At 44.6% G+C, this 15,690-nt stretch overlaps 1 protein-coding gene across 1 annotated transcript in view; it reads right to left on the minus strand.

Moving 5' to 3' along the window:
- The window catches only part of LOC145410366 (epidermal retinol dehydrogenase 2-like), a 598,304-nt gene that overhangs the window by 342,732 nt on the left and 239,882 nt on the right, over positions 1-15,690 (minus strand). Inside the window, exon 5 of the mRNA XM_080280518.1 lies at positions 15,198-15,327. Coding sequence (XP_080136644.1) covers positions 15,198-15,327 — 130 coding nt within the window. The remainder of the gene's footprint in view (positions 1-15,197; positions 15,328-15,690) is intronic.

A 15,690-nucleotide genomic window follows, 5' to 3' on the forward strand; every position in this document is an offset into this window, starting at 1 on the left:
ACTTTTGTTTACATTAACTTTCAGATTCCTCCTCCTACACTGTCCCAAATTCATTCACCAAACCTTGCAACTCCCATTCATCTTCACTCAACAGTACTGTATCATCAGCAAACAGCAACACCGAAAGCTTCCATATCTCACCCTCATTCATTAGAGCCACCCCCACATCCACTGCCCTACCCTGCACCTCCTTTACAACCCCATCCATGTACAGTAACCCCTCCAATATCCGGATCAATAGAGCCATCGGTAGGTTCGGATATTGGTTTCGTCCGGATATTGGGCCCCAGCTTATGGACTTGTACTTACGGACCCTAACTCAGAGAGACACCTATACAACTCCCTCCGGACATGCATAGCACCTATTTAACACCCAAATCACACCAATAAGGCACATAAATGACTGAAATAAATGCAATAGAAACATAAAATGTGGGTTTAGAAGTATGTTCATACATTAATAAACATTCTGGTACTTATGGACTCTAACCGAACCTAACCTAACCGAACCTAACCGAACTCTGAAAAACACATTCCTACTGCACATGCATGAGGTAAGTTTAGTATGGAAAGAAGTACAGTATGACACTTTCTGGTAAGTATAGTATGGGAAAAAATACAATATGAAACATTCTGGTAAATATAGTATGGAAAATAGTACAACATGAAACACTCTGGCTACTTACAGCAAGTCCCTGGCCACCTCGATGAATAACCGCCTCCTCTTGGACTCTGACAGTAAGAACGATTTCCTGAAGCACTTGCACTACACTCTTCCTGAAGTCTTGCACTGAACTTAGTCACTAACACACAGAAGTCCGTTCTTTTCACAGTGTTCACTTTAGTCCAAATAATGTTCCATTAAATTTAAGTGTTGCACATTAACTTTTCCCAAGTTTTTTAAAATTTTCCAAAGCCAAAACAAAGAAGGTTAGTTACGTTAAATTTCTTTTCTACTTAGTCTTTTCTCCCAACTTGAAAACCTTAACACAACACACAGTTTTTTTCACTGCACAACACTCAAAATTCCCGTGTGGTCTAGTGGAGAAGTTCTTGCTGTTTATTCACTGTCAGAGCCCGAGAGTATCACTGGCAGGCATCCAAGGGGTGCATCGGTGGGTCGTGGTGATGGCGTACCGACTACAGAAGACTCTGAAGACAGCCGCAAACTCACGTCGAGCGGTGACTCCACTGTAGCTGATGTGCTGGGCTGTGGCTCGGAGCATGAGGGCCTGTCTTGGGGAGGCAACGGAGTGGAACCAGGGCTTGGCACAGCGGGGGTCACGGGCCTGAAAAAACTGTCAATCGTTGACTGACGCAAGGACCGATGATTCTGGCGATTGATGATGCGCTGCCGGAAAGCACGCACTTCCTCCACGAGTCCCAAGGGCCCCATCTCCCTGTTGCAGTCCGGGTGCTCCAGGTAGTCTAGGACGAACTCTAGGTGTTTCCGGAGTGCGCTCAGCTTGGGGATGGCTGGAGTAGTGTCCTGCTGAGCGGAGTCTGCATCATCATCGCCTTCGTCGTCGGAATCTTCAAGTTCGGGACTGACACCAGCAACCGAAGACGTGATCTCGATATCAGACAACGTCTGATACCCAGGATCGCCCTCGTCGTCGTCCAACCACTCACGAACATCGTCCACATCAACATCGTCGCCGTGCGTACGTAGCCGTGCATGGAAGTCATCCACGTCAAACCCTAGGAAATCGTACTCCACATCTGTTCCGAGAAGCAGACGAGACCAACCATTTTCAAGAGTTTTCACAGGGACTTCCTTCCATGCACTAGCCCAGTTGTACAGCGCAGACTTGATGTTGTAGCGGCGAAGGTTTTCCAAAGTCCGCTTGCCTCGAGTATCACGTCCTTCCCTGCGCTCGTCCTCGTCCTCGAGAACAACCATCACCTCGTCCAGGAACTTCCGACGGTACAGGCGCTTTGTTGCCACGATCACTCCTTGGTCCATTGGTTGAATGAGAGCAGTCGTATTAGGTGGCAGAAACATGCACCTAATACGGCCATTTTCAGCAACCAAGTCCTTGTCGCACGGGTGGGCAGGTGCATTGTCGAGGAGAAGGAGAGCCTTTACCTGGTCGCGAGGAATTCCCAGTGTCTTCGTCTGGTAATGTATGACCTCCTTGACGAAGTGATGGTGAAACCAGTCTTTGAAAATCACAGCTGTGAACCATGCTTTCAAAGAATGGTACCATACGACAGGAAGGACATCCATCACCCCACGAAGGCACCGAGGCTGCTTTGCACGGCCAACAATAACGGGCTTAAGCCGGTGCATGCCGTTAGCATTGGCACAACACAAAGCAGATATCCGTTCCTTAGAAAGCTTGCGGCCAGGTACACGCTTCTCCGTCTCATCGGCCAGAGTGTTCGTTGGCACCGAGCGATAGAATAGGCCAGTTTCGTCAGCGTTATAGACTTGACCGAGAGTGAGGCCCTCCCTATCGATCAAGCCTTTCACCTTGTGCCAAAACTCGTCCACTCCATCCTCGTTAGCGTCCAATGCTTCGCCATGTGCTTTACGGTTAGTAAGGCCATGTCGTAACTTGAACGTGAAGAGCCAACCCTCGGATGCCTTGAAGTCAAGGGCGTCGTGAAGCCTTGCAAACTTCTCAGGAGCAGCCTTCAGCTCCGTTCCACGAACCATCACACCAGCTGCACGTTGCTGTCGATACCAAATCAACGTGGAGCGGTCGATCTCTGCATACTTGGGGGTAAACATAACCTTCCTCTCCACGTTGCGTTTGCTTCTCGACGAGAAGTCAGCCGTGTACTGCATGAGCTTGTCTCGGGAACGCTTGATATCGAACAAAGTCGACCGGGCCAGGTTGAACTCGAGGAGAATGCGTGAGGAAGACCAACCCGCATCAACCTTCTCCAATATCTCCCGTTTCTTCTCCAGAGTCAGCACCACTCTCTTCCTTTTCTCAGGAGGCGGGGCCATCATCACACACACTAAGAGTAGGGCAGAGAGCAGCAGGAGGCCTTGCAGCAAGTACGGCACCACCACAAAAGCGAGCACGTGGGCAGCCATGGCGAACAGCGTAAGTCTTGTCGCGGTGAGAGACAGGCGGGAAGTGGGGAGGATGCAGCGGCGCTCTATCGGACGTCGGAGGAATGACGAACCAAAACAATGCTCTCACGCGGCGCGCGCGGCAAGTTCAAATTACGGACGGCAAAAAAATCGATTTTTTTTCCAATTTTTTTGGATTTTCGGACCATTTTGGGAATGTTTGATCCCAGGACGATAAGGTCCGGGTAGTGGGGATGTTCGGTTATTGGGCGTCCGGATATTAGAGTGATTACTGTATATATTAAACAGCCATGGAGACATCACACAACCCTGTTTCAGTCCCACATTGAGATCAAACAACTCACTCAGCTCACCATCCACTCGCACCGTAACCCTAGCTCCCTCGTACATACTCTTCACAGCACTCAACAATTTTCCCTCCACTCCATATATTCTTAATACATTCCACATACCTTGCCTATCTATTCTGTCATAGCATTATCCAAGTCCATGAAGGCAGCATACACTTTCCTTCCCTTCTCTAGATACTTCTCCACTAAACATCTTAGAACAAATATCTGATCTACACACCCTTTTCCCTTCCTAAATCCCCATTGTTCTTCTCCAACTAGCTCCTCTGTCATATGCCTAACCCTATCACTGAGTATTCTACCATATATTTTACCAGTCACACTAAGTAGGCAAATACCCCTATGGTTACCACATACTTCTCTCTCTCCTTTTCCTTTGTATAAAGGATAATTATACTTGATTTCCAGTCCTCTGAAACCCTTCCCTCTTCCCAAGCCAAGCTACACAACTTCCATATCCACTCCACAACAATCTCACCCTCATACCTAAGCATTTCACCACACACTCCATCAATTCCTGGGGCCTTTCCCAACTTAATATTCTTCATCGCTTCCACTACTTCCGACCTACTGATCTCTTCCTCCCTCCTCTCGTCCCTTCTTCTCCCAGCCACTTATACTCACACTGCTCTCACTCTCTACATTCAACAAATCCTCAAAGTGCTCCTTCCATCTCCTCAGTTTCTCTCTCTTCTCCACCAACAATCTATTATTCCTATCTTTCACTCCCCTACTATTTCCCCTTTCACACTGCCTTACTTTCTTTACCTCCTTCCAAAACAATTTCTTACTCTCCCTCCATTTCACACTCAGATTCCTCCCAAACTCCTCATCCACTTTCTTTTTACTCTCTTTCACCAGTCTCTTAACCTCCCTTCTCCTGCTCACATATACCTCTCTCATCTCTCTTTCATCTTCTCCCTTACCTCTACTCGCTAACCAATCACTATATGCCTTCTTCTTTTGTTCCACAGCTCGTTTCACCTCATCATTCCACCATGCTGTCCCTTGCACACCCTTGCATCTCCTCCTCACTCAACAAACCGCCTCACACGCTGCGCCTATCTCTTCCGTGAATATCTTACATATGTCTTCCACCCCTACCATCTGCTCTAGCTCATACCTTCCCAGTCTTTCTTCCACTATGCTCTTATACTCTGTCATTTTCTCACTATCTTGCAATTTCTCCACTCTTCTCACAGGAGTTGCTTCCTCCTGTCTTCCCCTTCGTCTCCTCAACCACTTTCTTTGCAGCTCTACCTTGGCCATCACTAAGTGATGGTCCGAGACTTCATTCCCCCACCCTCTCCACACTCTTGCATCCAACACTTCTCTTCTCATTCGCTCATCCACACACACGTAGTCTATCATTGCCTTTTGTTCAACAAGTTCACCATCCATCCTCCTCATTACTCTCCATGTATACCTGTGGATCATCTTATGCCGAAAGTAGGTGTTGGCTATTGCCAACCCCTTACAAGCACAGATGTCCACCAAAGCACTACCATTCCCATCTACGTCAGCTGGCACACCCCACTGACCAACCACTCCATCCACTCGTACATTCCCAACTTTGCCATTCATGTCTCCAATCAACAGCACTCTCTCGCTCCTCTCAAACTTGTCCATACACGCTTCTACACTCGCCCAAAACTCATCTTTCACTCTTGCCACACGATCCTCTGTCGGGGCATACACACATACAATCGCCCACGCTTGTATACCTACTTTCATCCTCACCCATACAATCCTTGCACCCACTGTTCCATACTCTCTTATATTCTCCTTCCACTTCTTGCTTATCATCAGACATACTGCCTCTCTTGCCCTCTCATTTTCATTGACTCCCACACATATACCTAAACCATATTCCCATTCTCTCACCCTTTCACCTTTCCATTTAATCCACATATATCCACTTTTGCATCCTCAAGCACCTGAACAATCTCTCTCTCTTTCATTTCATCATTCACTCCTCTCACATTCCACGTTCCCACCCTAAGAATGTCCTTCGTCCGTTCCTTGGACGTCAACGTATTGTCTGTCCGGGTCCGAGACAGTTTATCCGCTTTTTTAGTTAGTTCCTTTTACAGAGTGGGACACTAACCCACCCACCCAATTATCATCCCCCATCCTCTCCACATGCCCAAATCACCTCAATCTACCTCTCCTCATCACAGCACCAATACACTCCAGTCCCATCTTACCTCACAACTCTTCCATTGCAAACCCAGCCCCCCCAGGTTTTGCATGCAGGGACACACTGCACATCCACCTAATCATTGTCATTTCTGTACATTTGAGATTGCAAAAATCCTCTTCCTTTACTGCTCAGGTCTCACTACCGTATAGTATTACACTCCTAACACATGCTGCGTACAAAGGTCCTGTAGCTGTAGGAAGAGCCCTCTCAACGTCAGGAGTGGCAACAGTTTTCTAAACTTCTTCCAACCACTTCTCACCTTAGCCACAGAGCTAGCCCCACCTCCAGCACATAACATGTTTCCCTGGTAAAAAAAACATCCACACACTCATGAAATTCACCAGCACATTCAATCCTTTAATGCCTGACAATCACCACCTGCTCTCCCCAACACGCCACACAAATAAAATTTTCATCATCTCGCAATCTACCTCTAATAAAACTACATCTTTTTTTTTTTTTTTTTTTTTATGCGAGGAAGAAGGAACCAAAGGCCATGACCCCACAGTAACAGTTCCCTCCAAGAGAAAAACAAAACACAATAGAGAGCCAAATTCAAGATCCGATCATTTTGAGGTGCCTGGACACACTGCTTTTGAAAGACTGGAGATCATAGGCAGCAGGAAATACAGACAGAGGGAGACAGTTCCAGAGTTGACCTGTTGCATAAATGAAAGACTGGGAGTAACGGTTAACTCTTGCATTAGAGAGTTGGACAGAAAAGGGATGAGAGTTTGCTGCCAGACGGGTGCTACGCGCCCGTCGTAGAGGTGGAGGAATGCAAGCAGACAGTTCAGAGGAGCAGTAACCATTAAAGTAGCGATAGAAAAGAGATAAAGATGCAACAGTGCGGCAAAGAGACAAAGGTTGAAGGGAGTCAGTAAGAGGAGGAGAGTTAATGAGACAAAAAGCCTTTGACTCCACCCTATTGAGAAGAGCTGTATGTGGGGAGCCTCCCCACACATGAGAGTTGTACTCCACACAGGGGTGGATAAAACCCCTGTATAGAGTCAACAATTGTGCAGGGGTAAAGAAAGAGCGGAGTCGGCTTAGCACACCCAATCTCTTGGAAGCAGATTTTACAAGAGATGTAATATGATCTTTCCAAGATAAGTCCCGAGTAAATGAAACCCCAAGCATGTTCAAGGATGATGCAGGATTAAGCTGAATATTATTAAACATTAGTGGGTATACCTGTGGAAGATTTTGTCGGGTTGATAGGTGTAAGAACTGAGTCTTAGATGCATTAAAAACAACCATATTATTTTTACCCCAGTCAGATACGAGCCAAGTCAGACATTAGGTGTGCCATAGCCTCATCCCTTGTTTGTTGAAGTAACTGTTGAGATGGGCGTTGCGGGAACCGAATGGAAAGGTGAAGAGTGGAGACATCAGCGTATGAGTAGATAGGGTTAGATGTACAGCTTAGATCACTGATGAATAAATGGAAGAGAGTTGGTGATAGGACAGAGCCCTGAGGAACACCACTGTTGACAGATCTAGGAGAAGAACGATGGCCGTCTACAACAGCGGCTATAGAACGACCAAACAGGAAGCTAGCGATGAAGGCACAGATAGAAGGATAGAAACCACAGGAGGGCAGTTTGGAAATTAAAGATTTATGCCAGACTCGATCGAAAGCCTTTGAGATGTCAAGTACAATGGCAAAGCTTTCGCCAAAGTCCCGAAAGGAGGATGACCAAGAGTCTGAAAGATAGATGAGAAGATCGCCAGTGAAGAGTCCCTGACGGACCCCGTACTGATGATCAGAAAGAAGGTTGTGATAGGAAAGATGTCTTAAAATTTTTCTATTGAGAATTGACTCAAAAACTTTTGAACTACAGGACGTTAAAGCAATTGGACGATAGTTGGAGGGTTGGAAGTGGTCACCCTTCTTTGGAACTGGCTGAATGAGAGCAAACTTCCAGCAAGAAGGAAAGGTACAAGTTGACAGACAAAGGCGAAAGAGTTTGCCTAGGCAGGGTGTAAGCACAGAAGCACAGTTCTTGAGAACAACAGGAGGGACCCCATCAGGCCCATATGCCTTGTTAGTACTGAGGCCAGTGATGGCAGAAAATACATCAACTGAAGAAATTTTAATGTCAGCCATGAGGAAGTCAGAGGGGGGAAGTGATGGAGGAACAACACCGGAATCGTCTAAGGTGGAATTGGAGGAGAAAGTCTGTGCAAAGAGATCTGCTTTATCAGTAGAAGAAACAGCTACAGAACCATCAGAGTAGAAAAGATGAGGGAAGGATGATGAGGTAAAGTTGTTAGAAAGGTTTTTGGCAAGGTGCCAGAAGAAGCGTGAAGAATTCGAGTTGGAGAGTTGAGAGCATTTAGTACGGATGAAATTATTCTTAGCAGAGCGAAGAACAGACTTAGAACGATTCCGGGCAGAAACATAAAGATGATGTGATTCAGGGGTGGGTTGGCTCCGGTACCTTTTGTAGGCCCTCTCCTTGTTGTGGACAGCATTAGAACAAGCGTGATTAAACCAAGGCTTTCTTGCGTTAGTCAAAGGATATGAGAAAAGGAATGTATGCTTCCATGCCCAAGAGAATAACCTCCGTAATGCGCAAGGCACATTCAGATGGCTCACGGCCATGGAAGCAATAATCATTCCAGGGAAAATCAAAGAAGTACTGCCTGAGGGCCTCCCAGTCCGCGGCTCCAAAATGCCACAGACGACGTTTCCCTGGAGGGTCCACAGGCCATACCGGAGTGATAGGACAGGTTAAGGTGATAAGGTTGTGATCGGAGGAGTCCAACGGAGAGAAAAGATTAACAGAGTAAACAGAAGGATTAGTTGTGAGGAAGAGGTCAAGTATGTTGGAGCTCTCTCCAAGGCGGTCAGGGATACGGGTAGGGTGCTGTACAAGCTGCTCTAGGTCATTAAGGATAGAAAAGATGTAGGCTTGTTCACCAGGTGGATCAGTGAAAGAAGAGGAGAGCCAAAGGTGGTGGTGAACATTGAAATCTCCTAGAATGGAGATTTCAGAGAAAGGAGAAATGGATAGAATGTGTTCCATCGTAGAAGTAAGATAGTCGAAGAATTTTTGATAGCCAGTAGAATCAGGGGATAAGTAAACAGCACAGATATATTTAGTCAGAGAATGACAGGAAAGCCGAAGCCAGAGTGCAGAGAATTCAGAAGAATCGAGTTCAGGAACACGAGAGCAAGATAAGTCGTTGCATATATACTGTATACACAACAGCCACCTTTGGCTTTTAAATGAGTATAGAGAAAGTAGGAGGATACAGAAAAGGGTTTGCTGTCAGTTGCCTCAGACAGCTGAGTCTCAGTTAGAAAAAGAAGGTGAAATTTAGAGGAGGAGAGGTGGTGCTCAACAGAGCGAAAGTTAGAGGAAAGGCCGCGAATGTTGCAGAAATGAAGAAGAAGAGAGTCAGACAGTGGTTCCAGGCACCTTGAGTCGTCACTGGGAGAGGGGCAGATGGTGGGGGCATTTATGGTCCCCCCCCCCTGGGACTCCGAGGCTTGGTGATGAGACGCCATAATTTTTTTAATTTTAGAAAAGGAAGTGTAGTGTGTACTGTGCATGTAGTTTGGTGTAGATAGTTAGAGAAATTTGTACTGGAGAGCATGCTGGCCTACTCTCTGTGTAACTGAGACACAAAAAGTTCAGCAAAGGGGGATGGTCAGGAACTAGTCCTGAGGGCTGATGAAACGGGAGCTCCAGCACTCCCTGTCATCAGCTTTCCATCCACCTCGGGAGTACTGCCCTGCTTGACTGGTGGTACAGTCTACTCCTTATGCACCTACTTATCACAGACACTGCACAAGATGGAACTACTTCTCATGCCCTTGTGGCAAATCACACACAACCACTCTCCCTCTTCTTTGACAGTACCACCACCAGCCCTAGATACCATCACTTTTGTTTTATCTGCATTTACTCACAAGTCTTTGTGTCCCATACCATCTATCCACTTTCTAACTTTCTAAATCTTTCCTCCGCCTCCCTTTCATTCTCTGCAATCAACACCAAGTCATTGGCATACAACATCTCCCAAGGGAGTCCATTTCTGAGGTCACATGAGAGGGCTTCAAGTACCATGATAAACAACAAGGGACTCAAATCTGACCCCTGATGCACACCAACATTCACAGAAAACTCATCACTCAAATCTCCATTCACTCTTACCTGGATGTGAACATCCACATACATGGCCATTACCACCCTAACCAGCCACTCCTCCATCTAAAGCTTTTTCACTGCCCTCCTCACCACCTCTCTAGGAAATCTGTCAAAGGCCTTCTCCAAATGAACAAAAACAAAGTACAGTTCCATTTTCTTCCCTATATATTTTTCCTGAAGCTGTTGAACATTGAATATGGCATCAGTGGTCCCCCCTGCCTGGGATAAACCCAAACTGCATCACATCAATATTCACTCTTTCTCTAATCATACCTTCTAGAACACCCCATTACCCTCATTACCTGACCTAAAAGCTTATACCTCATACCTCTATAATTTCCTCTTTCCAGTGTATCACCCTTCCCCTTGTACGCATTTACAATTACACTCTTTAGCCAATCATCTGGGACAACACGCTCATATACAATCATATTTATTAGGTCAGTGATTTACCTCACTCCTGTACCTTCTGAGGCTTTCAAAATTGCAGCAGTCAACCCAGACACACCCGCTGCCATCCTCTCCTGCATCCTGCCCATTGCCTCATTCACAGTAACAGCGTCAATCAAAGGCCAAGGACCAAACATTGGATCTGTTGACTCCAACCCGTCTCTCTCCCAGTCAAACTCCTCATTCAGCAACCGGCTATAATGCTCTCTCCATGCATTTTTAATATCCCCACTGTTCACCACTACCTTTCCTTCATCATTCTTCACACACTGCACACCTATATCTCTATTATCCCGCTGCACCTGATTTGCCACCTTAAATATCATATTCTTCCCTTCCACACAATTGAGGTCATCTAGTAAAAGTCTCGGAGACTCAAACTTCGCTTTTTATACCTCTCTTCTAGCCCCATGCTTGGCAGCCAAGTATTCCTCTTTGTTTCTTCCATTCCCAGAAAAGCCTTCTTTTCTCCTTAACTGCAGCTTCTACATCCTCATCCCACCACCAAATTACTTTATGTCATGGAGGGCCTCCTGTCCAACTGCATACTGCATCAGTAACTCTCAAGAGGTTGTTCTTGAGAGCTCTGTACTGTTCATTAACGCCTCTGTCAACGGATCCCTGTTCCGCCACCACTCTTCTCATCTTGCTGTAGAAAGCATCCCCTACTCCTTGGTTTTCCTGCTTCCATATTTTCCTCCTAGGTACATGTGTCCTCTTTTTCCTGACTCGTTCTTTAAGCGCCATATAACTGGGGGAGGCAGTGGCTTAATCTGTAGAGAGGCGGCCTGCAGTCTTCCTGGACCCAGGTTCGATCCCGGCTGGGGCAGGGAATAGTTTAAGGATTTGAATTTCACAAAACATACTTCACTGATCTACCAGAAGACCCGCTGACATGTTGTAAAAATTCCCCCACTAATACCAGTACACCAGTTCTGTATGAGACAAGCCCTAGCATGTATTCAATATGGACGGTGGGTGTTAGCGCCAAAATGGTGACACGTAGAGGTGTAGGAGGTCTACTGGGCCTTGGGATGGGCCATTGCCACCGAGAAATAGGCTCTGAAGCCTTTGCCCAGAGTTGAAAAAAAAAAAAAAAAGGTGCCTGGTGGTTTAGTGGGTAATTAAGATGCTCCAATCAGATTGAACCAGTGAAGGTTTACATCCAAGGGGTGATTGGGGTTTAGTGCTCATGTAATGTCACTCAGGCATGAGTGAGGCTGGTCACTATCATCTTAAATGTCGAGACCAACTTGTCTGGCCCAAGGCTCCTACACTCCTCATGGGGCAAGACTGGATTAGATGATGACTGAATGAATGACCTGATACAATGCATATATCACATTACAATAAAACTCACAAATCACAGTTCTCTAATACTGTATTATATCATGATACACGGGGGTGCTGGAGAGGGAACCCTTAACGTAGAAGCAACAACATAACTAGGCAGTTCCAATGCCAAGCTATACAAACATCGCTCAGCTCGCTACTTACCTGCTGAAAGGAGGATGATGGACCCCAGGAGAACAGCAACTTCAGCCTGCAGTCCACCGGCTTCACATCCTGATAAGCCTGGGACTATAAAATATATACATATATATATATATATATATATATATATATATATACACAGTAAAAGTCCCATTATTCGGCATCCATGGGACCGGGATGATGCCGAGAAATTGGATTTGCCGAATAATCAAAAACCTTCCCACTCAGTACCTTTAATATATTGGTGAATACTGTCATCACCACTTATGGTATTACAACTGTGTTTGGAGAGAGTACTGTATACTGTACAATACTGCAATCAATACAGTAATGTACCTGAATCTGAAATATATATATAAATTAGTGAACATGTACAAGTGTAATGACAGTAGGCCTACAAGTCAGATAACACTTCCTGGATGGCCGAAATGATACGGAATATTACCTAACAGCTCAGTACATCACTTGTACTGGTGAACTCATCACTACTTATATTACAAACACGTGGTTTGGCCATGTGGAGAGGATGGAGGGTGAAAGACTGACGAAGAGAGTGTATGTGAGTGAGGTGGAGGGGGGAAGAGGGAGGGGGAGGCCGAGGATGAGATAGAGGGATGGGGTGGAGAGGTATATGAGAGAGGGGGGTGTGAGTTGGGAGCAGGGCAGTGAAATGGCGGGGGACAGGGCGACTTGGAGGCGATTTGTTTGTGGCCACCCCAAATGGGATTGAGGCGTCTGGCAATAGATAGATAGATAGTTTGGAGTGAGTACTGTATACAGTATTTTTTCCAAACACAAAATAAAATAGTCGGAAAATTGCATATAATAAAGTGAAGGAATATGAATTGGTAAGGTCTTTCTGATGAAAGTTAATTGTACATTTAGCATTCATTCTTTTGTTCGTTTTTTGTTTCCATGTGAAAGGGAGAGTATTGATGAAAACAGTAATGTATTCCATTAACCCCTTAATAACCTCCAGCATTGAACAACCCTTTACTGTACTGATGTCAGTGATGTCGAGTTAGTGGGCTATGAAAAAACTGTGAGCAATTATGGGAATGGAACGACTACGCTATGATTCCAAACGGTCAGGGGGTCGGTTAATCTCAGATGCTTTCGCCCATTTGGTAAATGCATCGTAACTTTGTAATGTCTCCCGTGAATCATAGCGAATCATAGCATGGGTTTAAGAAGCTAAATAACACATTGTTAGGTGCGCCAGACGATTAGCTTCACATCTTTAAGAAAATGGAAGAAATTTAATCCCTCTCTGAGTACGTAGAGAAAGTTTCTTCCATTCTTCTGAAATCAATTTATTTTTCTTAAAGATGTGAAGATAATCATCTGGTTCACCTAGCAATGTTTTATTTAGCTTCCTAAACCCATGCTATGATTCGCCATGAGTCACGGAAAAATTGATAAAGTTACGGTGCATTTACCAAATGGGCGAAAACATCTGAGATTAACCGACAGCCTGACTGCTTGGAATTCGTAGTGTAGAGTCGTGTAAACATACCGGTGACCTTCGTTCCCTCCCCATAGTTGTTCAGTTTTTTTTTATAGCTCACACTAACTTGACATCACTGACATCAGTACTGTAAAGGGTTGTTCAGTGCTGGAGGTTATTAAGGGGTTAATGGGATACATTACTGTTTGCATCAATACTCTCCCTTTCACATTAAACACAAAAATGAACAAAAGAATGAGCGCTAAATGTACGTTTAACTTTCATCAGAGAGACCTTAGCAATTCAAATTCCTCCAGTTTATTTTAAAGTATTTTTCTGATTTTAGGTTAGGTTAGGTTTGGTTAAATTATTAGGTACAGTTAAACTTGGTTAGGTTAGGTTTAGGTAAACATGACAGTCCCTTCCACCATTATGCTGAGGAATAAAAATACTAGAGCTGTCACAGCCTTACAGCTAAAAACAACGGGGAAACTGATTTAACAAGCAACATTTATTTATGGGTAATGCATTACAGTATCAATGGTTCATGGGCTACGCAATTACCGGTAAATGTCATTTTCAGGAAGGCGTCAAGAATGAAAGAATTTCAAGAATTAGCGAGGGGGCTTGGAACATAACCCTCGCTAATTTGGTAGGGGTGGTTACTGTACTGTATGATACTGTGCAATATTGTAATCAATACTTTACTATACCTGAATCTGAAGAAAATATAGAAATTAGTGAACATACAGAAGTGTGATGAAACATTAGGCCTACAAGTCACAGATAACACTTCCCGGACTGCCGAGATGATTCTGGACATCTGCCAAACAATAAAAGATTTTCACAATTGAGACTATTTCTCAAAACTGCCGCTTTTTTTTTTTTTTTTTTTTTTTTTTTTTTTTTTTTTGTCCGACTCTGGGCATAGGCTTAACAGCCTGCTATCAAGGCCCAACAGTCCTCCTACATACCATACACCTCTACATGTCACCACTTCGACGCTAACACCCACCGTCAATATTGAATACATGCTAGGGCTGTCTCATACAGGACTGGCGTATTATGTCGGATCTACTGAATAATCAGCTGCCGAATAATAGGACTTTTACTGTATGTATATATATATATATATGATTCTGGAAATATAGAAGTTGTCTTCCTGATATGCAGTCCCAAGTGTGTCTCAAAAACTACTGCAGATCCTGATATGGTATCTGCCTTTGTGATGATTTATTTGCAGTTAATACATAGGATAACTATCAAAATGATTTCTACATGCAATCCTATCCTGGCTTTCAACATTCAAATAATCCCACTCTACTTTTCCATATACAGTACTTAAATTTTTTCCTCCAGCTCATTCAGTTTGCCTCTCCTCCATATCATTTCATTCCTGTTATTCTTCTGTTCTCCTTGTGTTCTGTGGGGCCAAAACCAAGCTCTATTACATCCATGTTCACATCAGTCTGCCAACATAATACAGCAGTTCATTCATCCAGCCATCCTTCCAAGTAACTTGTCACATGCCTAGAGTGACGTTCCAATTGTCCTCATTTATGATATATGCCTCTCTACCATTGCCAATGTTTCTTGACAAGCTAACACTGTATTATCTTTTATCCTGGCAGCACATAATATACACTTTTCTTTGTCAAGGCTGGAAAAGACATCTTGTGGTGGCACTGGTAAAGTGTAACCAGTTAGCTCTGCTGTCCGGTTATACAAACATCCCTCATTATTCCCCGACACGAGGAAGGTGGAGTGCAGGAGGTGGGCAGCTTCAGCCTGCAGCCCACTGGATTCAAATTTGGATGAGCCTGGGGTTGCTGCTACTACTACTACAGACAACGCTGATCAGCATGGAAGAGCTCCCTGGCAGCGGAGGTGTTATTTAATACTGTACCTATTCCCTCCAATTTGAAACGTCTACCCTAAGGTGTGTACAGCCATCACAAAATAGCAGGAATACAGTGAAAATGTTGTCCTCAGGCTAAAAGTATTAATTATATGGCCGTAAGAAACAATTACCTTCTGACCTCACCTTTGACTGCATACTTCGAGGCACAGTATGGTACGAGGTTGGAAGTGGCCATGAGTCCTGCAATGGATGATATTGCCACAATGTGGCCACTGCCTCGTGCTATAAATGATGGCAGCCATTCTTGTATTGTCTGAGAAAGAAACAGCAATTAACAATAATCTCTGTTTTGTAGTAAATCATCATCATCATCTTGACCACTAAACTTCAATTTATTACTGCATTCACAACCAAGAATCACAAACACATTGGCTCCATAAAAATGTTACCCAAGCACTTGGGTCCTGGTAAAAGTTACCTGCTACCATATCGGGTATTACTAGGGCTATGAATAACACTAATTTCCGATCTTTTCTTAATAAAGCAAACTATTGCTTCATCCACCATTTAACATCATACTCTCTTCTTCCTTATTATCACTCTGGCTGATAACTAAAGTGTATTCACAAAGTGAATATTTTCTTTTAAAAAATGAACTGCTTTCTCTCCTGTCCAC

The sequence above is a fragment of the Coenobita brevimanus genome, chromosome 85, assembly GCF_032717465.1.
Source record: "Coenobita brevimanus isolate Jiangsu-jjx chromosome 85, ASM3271746v2, whole genome shotgun sequence".
Lineage (NCBI taxonomy): Eukaryota > Metazoa > Arthropoda > Malacostraca > Decapoda > Coenobitidae > Coenobita > Coenobita brevimanus.